We start from the raw sequence: 13,244 nt of genomic DNA on the forward strand, positions 1-13,244 counted from the left end.
GAAGAAGAGAGTAAAAGAGGAGTGAAGAAGAAAAGAGTAAAAGAGGTGTGTAGAAGAGGAGTGCAGAAGAAGAGAGTAAAAGAGGAGTGCAGAAGAAGAGGGTAAAAGAGGAGTGAAGAAGAAGAGGGTAAAAGAGGAGTGCAGAAGAAGAGGGTAAAAGAGGAGTGAAGAAGAAGAGAGTAAAAGAGGAGTGTAGAATAGGAGTGTAGAAGAAGAGAGTAAAAGAGGAGTGTAGAAGAGGAGTGCAGAAGAAGAGAGTAAACGAGGAGTGTAGAAGAGGAGTGTAGAAGAAGAGAGTAAAAGAGGAGTGAAGAAGAAGAGAGTAAAAGAGGAGTGTAGAAGAGGAGTGTAGAAGAAGAGAGTAAAAGAGGAGTGTAGAAGAGGAGTGCAGAAGAAGAGAGTAAAAGAGGAGTGTAGAATAGGAGTGCAGAAGAAGAGAGTAAACGAGGAGTGTAGAAGAGGAGTGCAGAAGAAGAGAGTAAAAGAGGAGTGTAGAAGAGGAGTGTAGAAGAAGAGAGTAAAAGAGGAGTGCAGAAGAAGAGAGTAAAAGAGGAGTGTAGAAGAGGAGTGTAGAAGAAGAGAGTAAAAGAGGAGTGCAGAAGAAGAGAGTAAAAGCAGCTATTATGTAAAGAAAGGTTCTGCACACTTCCAGCTTCCCCCAGGCCTGGGCTCAGATCTCCGCTCTACACTGAGCATGCCCAGAACCTCAGATCAGTGACTCATAAACCTCAAATAAACACAGAGCTTCTGATGGAGAGAAAAGACGCAGCACACATCACAGATGTGTAAAGTTCTAAAGTTCTACATGGAACCTAGAAGGATTCTCCCACAGGAGAAGTTCTACATTTAAGTGTGGAGCAATTCCAACAAAGTTCTTCACAACTGTAGCATAATAAGTGTTTAATAACTCACAGTGCTACATAGAACCGTTTCTGTAAGAACATCAGGTGAGCTCTTGGTTCCTCAGAACCGTTGTGTTTAAAATAGAACCCAAGGGCATGTATGAGAGTTCTCATAGAGAGACAAATTGAAGAACCTTAAGTTCTATATAACTTGGGTTACAAATTACATGTGTTTATGGAAGGTGTTTATGAGATGATTTGAGGTTCTAGTGTGATTAAGAGGTTCTTCATGGAACCTTTTGTCAATGAAAAGCTCATATTTCTCCTAGAGGAACAAACTACAGAACACAGACCACAGAACACAGAAAGGGTTCCTGGAGAGATCTCTTGGGTTCCAGCTTGATTAAGTTGAACCTTTGTATGTTTTTGTCTTAGAGAAACAATCAGAAGAACCTTTTTGTGTTCTGTTATAGTGTTCCAGTTTAACAGAGTGATTATCTGCTGCATAAAGAACCGCGTCTGACATCAAAGAAATGGTCTGACAGCAGAACGTTGGTCTGAAGAACCAACGGGTTCCTTTATTGTTTTGTTATGTGAAAAGAGCGATGAAAGAAGGAACGTTGGCATGAAGCACATGTTCAGCGCTGATGCACTGATTCAGAGGGAACCAACTGGAAGAAGTCAGATTTTATATGTTTATACACACACACACACACTCTCACACACGCACTCACACACACACACACACACACTCACACACACATACACATACACACACTCACAGACACTCACACATACACACTGTCACACACACTCTCAGACACACTCACACACACACACTCTCACACACACTCTCAGACACTCTCACACACTCACACACTCACAGACACACACACTCACAGACACTCACACATACATACACTCATACACACACACTGTCACACACACTCACACACAAACATACACACACACTCAAAGACACACACACACACTCACACACACTCACACGTACACACACACAAACACACACTCTCAGACACACTCACACACACACTCTCACAGACACTCACACACACTCACACACACACTCACAGACACTCACACACAGACACACACACTCACACACACAGACACTCACACACACACACTCACAGACACTCACACACAAACACACACTCACACATACACACACACACACTGTCACACAAACTCTCAGACACACTCACACACACACTCTCACACACACTCACAGACACACACACACACTCACAAACACTCACACACACAGACACACACACTCACACACAAACACACACACACACTCACACACACTCACAGACACACACACTCACACACACTCACAGACACTCACACATACAGTACACATACACTGTCAAACACACACTCTCAGACACACTCACACACACACACACTCTCACAGACACTCACACACACAGACACACACACTCACACACACACTCACATACACTCACACACAAACACACACTCACAGACACTCACACATACACACACACACTGTCACACAAACTCTCAGACACACTCACACACACACTCTCACACACACTCACAGACACACACACACACTCACAAACACTCACACACACAGACACACACACTCACACACAAACACACACACTCACACACACTCACAGACACACACACTCACACACACTCACAGACACTCACACATACAGTACACATACACTGTCAAACACACACTCTCAGACACACTCACACACACACACACTCTCACAGACACTCACACACACAGACACACACACTCACACACACACTCACAGACACTCACACACACACTCACACACAAACACACACACAATCATGAATAATAAGGGAAAGTATGTGCTGTAAGAGGAGAGGCTGACGTTTTACCTTCCCGTCTTTGTTTCTATTGTGTGTGTGTGTGTCTGTGTGTGTGTGTGTGTCTGTGTGTCTGTGAGAGTGTGTGTGAGCCAGGATCAGTTACTACTGCAGGGGCAGATATTGATCAAGGGTCAGAAGGTAAAGTTTGTTCCTCTTTTTTTTCCTGAGGCAGAAATAAAACATGCCATTTTAGGGAATTCCAGCAGTTTGCCCTTGATGACATCTTGTTTTTTTTCATGTTTATTGTTTTATTTTATTCAATATATTTTGTACATTTTGTCTATTTATAGTTACATTAATAATTTGGCAGAAACTGGTGAAAACTGGAGACTCCTTTCATAAAGACTCCTTGCATCATTAAACGTACTGAAAATCACCGTATCAACGATTACACGTTAGAACGAGTGCAAACATGCTTTAAATAAACCTGTGATACTGAACAAGGTGCTGTTATAGAACACCTTCTGACCAATCAGGAGCCAGAACTCAATCCTCTATGTTATGCTAATCGTAGTGATAACAAACTATGCTAGAGTTGTCGCTAATGTTGTTAGGAACCCTTTATAATGATGGTATATTTCATTAGCATGTGTGTGTGTAAGAGTGTATGTGTGTAAGAGTGTATGTGAGAGTGTGTGTGAGTGTGTGTGAGTGTGTGTAAGAGTGTATGTGTGTGTAAGAGTGTATGTGTGTGTAAGAGTGTATGTGAGAGTGTGTGTGAGTGTGTGTGTGTGTAAGAGTGTATGTGAGAGTGTGTGAGTGTGTGTGTGTGTGTGTAAGAGTGTATGTGAGAGTGTGTGTGAGTGTGTGTTTGAGTGAGTGTGTGTGTGTGTGTGTGTGTGTGTGTGTGTGTGTGTGTGAGTGTGTGTAAGAGTGTATGTGAGAGTGTGTGTGTGTATGTGTGTGAGAGTGTATGTGAGAGTGTGTGTGTGTGTAAGAGTGTATGTGAGAGTGTGTGTGTGTGTAAGAGTGTATGTGAGAGTGTGTGTGAGTGTGTGTGAGAGTGTGTGTGTGTGTCAGTGTGTGTGTGTGTGAGTGTCAATGTGTCAGTGTGTGTGTATGTGTGTGAGAGTGTATGTGAGTGTGTGTGTGTCAGTTTGTGTGTGTCAGTGTGTGTGTGTGTGTGTGTAAGAGTGTATGTGAGAGTGTGTGTGAGAGAGTGTGTGTGTGTTTGTGTGTGTGTGTGTGTGTGTGTATGTGTGTGTGAGAGTGTGTGTGTGTATGTGTGTGAGTGTGTGTGTGTGTGTGAGTGTGTGTGTATGTGTGTGTGAGAGTGTGTGTATGTGTGTGAGTGTGTGTGTATGTGTGTGAGTGTGTGTGTATGTGTGTGTGAGAGTGTGTGTGTATGTGTGTGAGTGTGTGTGTATGTGTGTGTGAGAGTGTGTGTGTGTTTGTGTGTGTGTGTGTGTGTGTGTGTGTATGTGTGTGTGAGAGTGTGTGTGTGTATGTGTGTGAGTGTGTGTGTATGTGTGTGTGAGAGTGTGTGTATGTGTGTGAGTGTGTGTGTATGTGTGTGTATGTGTGTGTGAGAGTGTGTGTGTGTGGCCTTGATTAGCTTTTCTACAGCACTAGCACTTCAATAAACGACAGAAACCCTTTGCATCTGGTTCTCGTCCTGCAAAGAGACCACAGGCAAATCAGCACATCGTTGGTCTGCAGGGGCAGGAGAGCAGGGCAGGCATTTTTCAAGAGGGTTAACAAGAGAGAGAGAGTGTGTGTGTGTGTGTGGTTAATGTGCTTGGCATGGAAACCACCATGCAAATCGGTGCACGGATGACATCGAAGGAAAGAATTCCCTCCTGGAAAACTCCGCCCTAGAGCATGTGGGGTGATTTGTGGACTGGGGCTGAAGGGCCTTGTAACGTTCCACACAGAAGTACGGTGACAGGAAATGACATCACACTATTCAGCCTGGCTGCCACTACTAAACAATAGGAGCTCATAAGAAGCGGGCTTCCTTGAATTGTGCAGGTTTCCACATTCATGTCAAAACACATACCGTGTTCTCCTTTTTCCACGAGGACCTGATGATGAGAAGCGAAAGCACCACAGAAAGACGTTTAATCTCTCGCAGCCGCACGAAACACACCATGCTGGAATTTTATACTGTTTGTAAATCAGGTGACAAACGTCTCATGAAGCTTCGAAGTGTCCTGAAGATTACATGAAGATGAACGTGTGCGTGTGATGTTTCGCATGGAGAAAAGCGCCACCTGGTGTCTTTTAATGCTTCTGCAACAAGATATTGTTATATTGGAAACACTATAAAGAAATTTTTTAGTATTTTAGCCACCATTATTTTTTAAATAAATTACAAACCGTTTGGATAATTATTTAACCTGATTATAGATCAGACCCGATATTTGTTTGGGGGACATTTTTGTCAGGAACGATCACAGAGAGAAATCTGTGAAATCCTGGAGGAACTGAACAAATAAACGATAAACGCAAAACAACTGCGTGTGAATTTCACAAACAGCTCGAATTCTCTCACCTACCAAATCAACCTACCATGCATGTCTTTGGACCGGGGGAGGAAACCGGAGTACCCGGAGGAACTCCGGTTTCCTCCCCCGGTCCAAAGACATGCATGGTAGGTTGATTGGCATCTCTGGAAAATTGTCCGTAGTGTGTGAGTGCGTGAGTGAATGAGAGTGTGTGTGTGTGCCCTGTGATGGGTTGGCACTCCGTCCAGGGTGTATCCTGCCTTGATGCCCGATGACGCCTGAGATAGGCACAGGCTCCCCGTGACCCGAGGTAGTTCAGATAAGCGGTAGAAGATGAGTGAATGAGTGAGAGAGAGTAATCTCACTCTAATAATAAAGCCAGGTGAGCTAAATACGGCAAATGAAAAGAGACCACAGCCACAATTTCTGGTGCAATTTATTTATTACATTTCAAAACAGAGAAAAGTAAAAAAAAAAAAAAAGAGAGAGAGAAATAAAGTGCAAAATGAGAGTCGTTTAGATTGTTGGAACAATGAGGTCGTGTCAAAGCAGCAGGATGGAGACCTGGAGATGATGTACGGTTTGTGGGCGGAGTCTTGGCTTGTCGTCGAAGCCTCTCTCTCTCTCTCTCTCTCTCTCTCTCTTTGAGTCTCTCTCTCTCTCAGCTGTTTTCCATTTACTGTCTCTCTTCCTACCTGCATTCTGCTGCATGCAAAACCACGGCTTTGAAGAATTTGTGTGAATGTTAACGATGTTATTCAAAAGGAAAAAGAAGAAGAAGAAGAAAAAGTGCGCAGTAAAAAAACAGCACAATTTGAACCAGTGGTTATAAACAGAGTGGTTATGAAGTGAGTTATTGGTCGTGTAGCTCTGAAGATGTTTTTCTAAGGTGCCATGACCTTCTTCTTGCACTCGACAGAGCAGACAAGTTTCCCCTGCAGGGCCATGAAGCGCTGACCCACGAGGCACTTGGAGCAGCCGGAGCACTGAAAACACTGAGGCTCTGCGTGCCAGTGATGCTCGCCGAAGGACACGCGCTGTGCCTCGGGCTCGATCGGCTTCTTACAAGACACGCAGTGCTGCAAACAAACACACACACACACACACACACACACACACACACACACAGGGTTTACAACACAGTGCTGCTGAATACTGAATGCGTTCTGATTGGTCAATAAGTGATGATTCGTTTCCTGTAACTCGTCACACGTTTGTAGTAAAACACACATTTTCTCATACGATACAATATGGTTTCTATAGCAACGGCTCACTAACAGAAACTTTTGGAGGTTTTGGAGGTAAAACAGGTATTAAAAAGGTGTGTATTTGTTAGTGTTAATAAAACAAACGAAAAACAAAGAACACAAAAGGAAGTCGAATATTATAAGATTTCCAAGTGTTCAATGTGTTATGAATGAATTGTGTTTCCTGTCTGGATCACAGCACCTTAACAAATGCTCATGTAATTATAATATTAAGGATTTTGATCTTAAATTCATTCTTAAACCTGAATTTTCTGTTTCATCCAGCTGTCCAGTGTGATTGGTTACTCACAATGACTCCCAGGTGTGTGTGTTTGTGTGTGTAAAAATGAGTGTGTATGTATGTGCATGCGTGTGCATGTGTGTGTGTATGTGTGTGTGTGTGTGTGAGCAAGTGTGTGCGTGCGAATGCATGTGTGTGAGCAAGTATGTGCGTGCGAATGTATTTGTGTGCATGTGTGTGTGTGTGAGCAAGTGTGTGCGTGCGAATGTATTTGTCTGCATGCGTGTGCATATGTGTGTGTGTGTGTAAGCAAGTGTGTGCGTGCGAATGTATTTGTGTGCATGCGTGTGCATATATGTGTGTGTGTAAGCAAGTGTGTGTGTGCGAATGTATTTGTGTGCATGCGTGTGCATATGTGTGTGTGTAAGCAAGTGTGTGCGTGCGAATGTATTTGTGTGCATGCGTGTGCATATGTGTGTGTGAGCAAGTGTGTGCGTGCGAATGTATTTGTGTGCATGCGTGTGCATATGTGTGTGTGTGTGTAAGCAAGTGTGTGCGTGCAAATGTATTTGTGTGCATGCGTGTGCATATGTGTGTGTGTGTGAGCAAGTGTGTGCATGCGAATCTATTTGTTTGCATGCGTGTGTGCATGTGTGTGTGCATGTGCGTGTGTGTGCATGTGCGTGTGTGCATGTATGTGCGCGTGTGTGTGCATGCGTGCGTGTGCATGTGCGCGCGTGTGTGTGTGTGCATGCGCATGTGCGCGCGCGTGTGTGTGTGCATGTGTGTGTGCATGTGTGTGTGCATGTGTGTGTGTGTGTGTGTGTGTGTGCGTGCGTGCGTGTGTGCGTGCGTGTGTGCGTGCGTGCGTGCGTGCGTGTGTGTGTGTGTGTGTGTGTGTGATGCTCTGCAGTGGACCAGAATCCCCTCCAGTGTTTATTCCCTCCTCTGGCCCAGCGCTCCTCAGATAAACTCCAGTATTAGTGACTGATTATATGACAAAACCATCACTTTAATAATGTGAAATATTAAACACTTAAAGAAGGAGGGATCAAAAATCGGTATAAATACATGATGTTATTTAACATTTTCCTTCCCGAGTCATTAACCAGAGTTTATAACTGTTATATAATCCTGTTATAAATCCATAATCAGCACATCAATGTTATTTTAATCGTCACATCTCAAACTCCAGATCCAGAAGAATCCAGTTCAACTACACACTTACTGAAGGTGAGGAAATAAAGTGACGAAAGATTTTTTATCTACTTTTCTAAAATCGTCCGATTGTTTGGATCCTTAAAGTCGTTACGAATAAAAAGGAAATTTTTATTGTAGCAAAGCAGAAAAAAGAGACCAGTAAAATTTGCAAGTGAAATATCATCATTACAGCATGACTATTAATCAAATACAAACACACACACACACACACACACACACAAGGTAGGAGATGCAAATCCATGTAATACTGAGATGTGTGTGTGTGTGTTTGTTCCTTACCACAGCGTGGTTCTTCATGTAGCAGGGTTGGCACACAGGCTTGTCGTTCTCCATGACGTAGGTTTCTCCAGCAAGAACACAGTCACAGTCAAAGCAGCAGAAGTGCTTCAGGTGCCAGTTCTGTCCCTCAGCCTGAGTGTACTCATTACTGAAGATAAGCTGGAACACACACGGGCACACACACACGGGCACACACACACGGGCACACACACACGGGCACACACACACGGGCACACACGGGCACACACACACACGGACACACACAGGCGCACACACACACACAGGCGCACACACACACAGGCGCACACACACACACACAGGCGCACACACACACACACAGGCGCACACACACACACACAGGCGCACACACACACACACAGGCGCACACACACACACACAGGCGCACACACACACACACAGGCGCACACACACACACACAGGCGCACACACACACACACAGGCGCACACACACACACACAGGCGCACACACACACACACACAGGCGCACACACACACACACACAGGCGCACACACACACACACAGGCGCGCACACACACACACAGGCGCGCACACACACACACAGGCGCACACACACACACACAGGCACACACACAGGCACACAGGCACACACACACAGGCGCACACACACAGGCACACACACACAGGCGCACACACACAGGCGCACACACACAGGCGCACACACACAGGCGCACACACACAGGCGCACACACACAGGCGCACACACACAGGCGCACACACACAGGCGCACACACACAGGCGCACACACACAGGCGCACACACACAGGCGCACACACACAGGCGCACACACACAGGCGCACACACACAGGCGCACACACACAGGCGCACACAGGCACACACACAGGCACACACACAGGCACACACACAGGCACACACACACACACAGGCACACACACACACACACAGGCACACACACACACAGGCACACACACACACACACACCCAGGCACACACACACACACTCAGGCACACACACACACTCGGGCACACACACACAGGGGCACACACACACAGGGGCACACACACAGGCACACGCACACAGGCACACGCACACACACAGGAACACACACACACAGGCACACACACACACAGGCACACACACACACACAGGCACACACACACACACACACAGGCACACAGGCACACACACACACACACAGGCACACACACACACAGGCGCACACACACACAGGCGCACACACACACAGGCGCACACACACACAGGCGCACACACATTTTATCACTCTATAAGCTCACTTTTCAGGAGTCGAGTTAATGTTAATGTTTTCATAGGAACAGCATCACATTTATGAAAGGAGTCTCTTTCTGCCACACTCTCTCTCTCTCTCTCTCTCTCTCTCTCTGTCACACTTTCTCTCTCTCTCTGTCACACACTCTCTCTCTCTCACTCTGTCACACACTCTCTCTCTCTCACTCTGTCACACTCTCTCTCTCTCTCTGTCACACTCTCTCTCACTGTCACTCTCTCTCACTCTGTCACACTCTCTCTCTCGCTCTGTCATTCTCTCACACTCTCTCTCTCTCTCGCTCTGTCATTCTCTCACACTCTCTCTCTCTCTGTCTCTCTCTGCCATTCACTCTCACTCACCTCGTCACACCCCCCACATCGTGGCTTCTCACTGTCTCCATAATGTCGGCCACAGTACAGCTTGCCCTTCTTCCAGAAGTAGATCATATCCACCAGCAGCTCGTTGCAGGTGCAGCACACGAAGCATCCCGGGTGCCACAGCTTGTCGTAGCCGGCGCGCTCTGCATAAACGGCCGGGTCGCCGTGGTTCATGTTCATGTGGCAGTGATGACACGCCTGAGGACACGAGAGGAAATGAGCTCATGATTAAGCATCAGAACTAATCTACCGATAAATACAGAAACAGGAGTGTTTACTGTTTCAAGTTTATTTATTTTCTATTCAATTCTATAGTTCAAGTCTATTCTGTAACTCTGTGGAAATGGCGCCATCTGGTGGTGAAGCTTTGTATTATATTATATAATTATTAATTCTAGACATCAGAGTCGATTTAAGAATCTTCTTCATTTGTTGTTCGTTCATTCATTCATTCATATTCTACTGCTTATCCGAACTACCTCGGGTCACAGGGAGCCTGTGCCTATCTCAGGGGTCATTGGGCATCAAGGCAGGATACACCCTGGACGGAGTGCCAACCCATTGCAGGGCACACACACACACACTCATTCACTCACGCACTCACACACTACGGACAATTTTCCAGAGATGCCAATCAACCTACCATGCATGTCTTTGGACCTGGGGAGGAAACCGGAGTACCCGGAGGAAACCCCCGAGGCACGGGGAGAACATGCAAACTCCACACACACAAGGTGGAGGCGGAAATCATTTGTTGTGTTGAAGTTAATTTAAAAACTTTAAACTTTAATCAAAACCTAAACCTGGGTTTAAATCCTTTTTCTATCTGAGCCTTGTTATTTTATCAATAGATTTTTTTTTTTTATCATTTTGCTATTTTGAGTTACAGTGAAAAATCCACCTAATATAGTGGAATAAATTAAACTGGAAATGTGGACCATGTCAGCTGCAGGATTAAAATGAATCCAGTTATTCCAAGATCACTGTGGACTAATCGACTATAGAATGTTTGTGCCTATTTCTATAATGTGTACATTCTCTAAAATCTGTTTAACTCGAATACAGAACACAAATCCAGCCTCTGTGTCGCCTCCTTCTCGTAAGCACTTACGTATTTCCCAGCAGGACCTGCCCCACTTCCAGCCCCGACTGCCCCTGGGATCCCGACCTTCCCCACGGCGCCCGTGCCCTGGTCCCTGGGTGCTCCAGGGTCGACTCCGATGCCTGCGTGAGAGCCGAACTCTTCCGGGAGGGTCAGGTCTCCGATACCCAGAGCCTCGTCCTTGTACTTGCGCACGTACTGCTGCATTTGTTTGACCTCAGCAGGCGAGAGCTCGTGACAGCGTTCTGGGTCCTGGTCGTGTTCAGGTAGCTGCTTGGCCATCTGCTTCTTGCGGTAATCGGCTCCCTGAGAGCCTGCTATGGGCCGCCGTTCAGGTGGTAGCAGCTCCATGTACAGCAGAGCCTGAAGCAGGAAGATCATTAGGAACATTAGGAAAGAGCAGAGCATGTAACATTAATGGGAAGGAAAATATACTTATAGGAAAAAGCTATATGATATAATATATATAAAACATACTTGTGAACGATGGGGTAAGTTGCTTGACAATGTTTTCATGCAACTTGCATGCAACAGAAATCACTGCTCCTTCAAATTGACCTTTAATCTAAACGATAAACGTATGTAATAATTATATACTAAAAACAATTGTGGTGGAATCCTTACCAACTTCTGGTTAACCCCTGGAGGAGCCCACTCGTAGGTAACAGCTTTGACCACATCCTTTTTGGCTGCCACAGCAGCAGGAGTGACTGCAGCAGCAACAGGGGGAGCAGAAGGGATACCGTGACCTGTAGCAAAGGAGCCACCAGGAACAGAGGGGAAACCCTGACCTATACCAGATAGAGCACCCTTGTGAGCGACAGAGGGGGCGCCCTGGCCGTGGACAGAGGGGGCGCCCTGGCCGTGGACAGAGGGGGCGCCCTGGCCGTGGACAGAGGGGGCGCCCTGGCCGTGGACAGAGGGGGCGCCCTGGCCGTGGACAGAGGGGGCGCCCTGGCCGTGGACAGAGGGGGCGCCCTGGCCGTGGACAGAGGGGGCGCCCTGGCCGTGGACAGAGGGGGCGCCCTGGCCGTGGACAGAGGGGGCGCCCTGGCCGTGGACAGAGGGGGCGCCCTGGCCGTGGACAGAGGGGGCGCCCTGGCCGTGGACAGAGGGGGCGCCATGTCCTGCAGCAGTGGGAGCACCCTTATAAGGGACAGAGGGAGCGTTGTGGCCGGGGACACCTTGGGAATAGACAGGACTCACTGTACCTGCCGTACCAGCCACTGCAACAGGTACCGCGGCCCCAATAGCAGGCGTGCTGATGGTTATGGTGAGTTGGCTGCCTTGGTACGAAGGAACTCCGTCCCTCTTCAGCTTGGCCATGAGTCTCGTGTACTTGGTGTCTTCGAAAAGCCGTCCCACCTTCTGGTTCTCTTCCGACTGCAGCTGCACATCGTGATCTTCTAACCCGCACTTGCAGTTGCGACAGATCTTTCTGTTAAAATGATGGAGGATGATGAATTCTCTCAGTACTGTCAGAAGGTTGAATGTTACAAAGGAAACCAAAATGAGACCAACATTTCACCACAGTTTCATCGACCATGCAGCCAAACCAGAACGTGGAGTCGGCTCCAGTACTAGGAGCAGCAAAACTAGAATCTGAGGTTTTGGAGTATCGTTACAGCACTGGTTTGGTGTCTTGGGCATGTAATAACATGAAGTCGCAGCCAACAAAAAGGAAGTTAAGTTTCACAATATAAAGATAGTAAGCGCATACAAAACGCGTTTCTCTGTATCCAGTCTGTCTCATTACGTTTTTGCCAGACCTTTCATACAGAAGGTGTTTTGTAGTCCTAGTTTAAGAGACATATCCTTTTACAAACCTCCAGAAGTGAAGCTCAAAGCCCTCACACTTGTCCTTGCATTTCAGACACGCCGATCCAGCTCCGATCTCATGGCCCAGGGTCATCTGCAAGGTCAATACAGTTGCATACACATAAGTTCAGCTTAAAACACTCTAAATTCCTGCAAAGCAGTTACGCTTTGGGGCAAATCTACCCTCATCTAATGCCTTATGGTTTCTATAGTAACAGCTCATTCATTATAAAACACACAACTCAAAATAATTGCATTACATAATGCGTGCAGTTGTTGGTGTACAGGAGGTATTTATTTAACATTTATGGAAGGAGTCTCCAGTGTCAAGGAGTCTCAGGCTACGGTGTTTGATTTATTAGAAAAGAATAGAAGAAGAAGTGAAATCCTTTCTTCTGTGCTTTGGAGGTTGTGGTCGGAGCACAGGGTCATGATACAACACCACAGGAGCAGTGAGGGTTAAGGGCCTTGCTCAAGG

The 13,244-nt window shown here is 46.5% G+C and overlaps 1 protein-coding gene across 1 annotated transcript in view; it reads right to left on the reverse strand.

Annotated features, from left to right (window-relative positions):
- Window positions 1–5,614: 5,614 nt before the first annotated feature.
- tes (testis derived transcript (3 LIM domains)) overlaps window positions 5,615–13,244 on the reverse strand; it is a 9,974-nt gene continuing 2,344 nt past the window's right edge. The window contains exons 2-7 of the mRNA XM_060885196.1: window positions 12,775–12,860; window positions 11,573–12,386; window positions 10,958–11,311; window positions 9,829–10,044; window positions 8,180–8,338; window positions 5,615–6,270 (exon numbers count right to left, since the gene is read on the reverse strand). Coding sequence (XP_060741179.1) covers window positions 6,076–6,270; window positions 8,180–8,338; window positions 9,829–10,044; window positions 10,958–11,311; window positions 11,573–12,386; window positions 12,775–12,860 — 1,824 coding nt within the window. The 3' untranslated portion in view covers window positions 5,615–6,075. The remainder of the gene's footprint in view (window positions 6,271–8,179; window positions 8,339–9,828; window positions 10,045–10,957; window positions 11,312–11,572; window positions 12,387–12,774; window positions 12,861–13,244) is intronic.

This window comes from Tachysurus vachellii, chromosome 13, assembly GCF_030014155.1.
Source record: "Tachysurus vachellii isolate PV-2020 chromosome 13, HZAU_Pvac_v1, whole genome shotgun sequence".
NCBI lineage: Eukaryota > Metazoa > Chordata > Actinopteri > Siluriformes > Bagridae > Tachysurus > Tachysurus vachellii.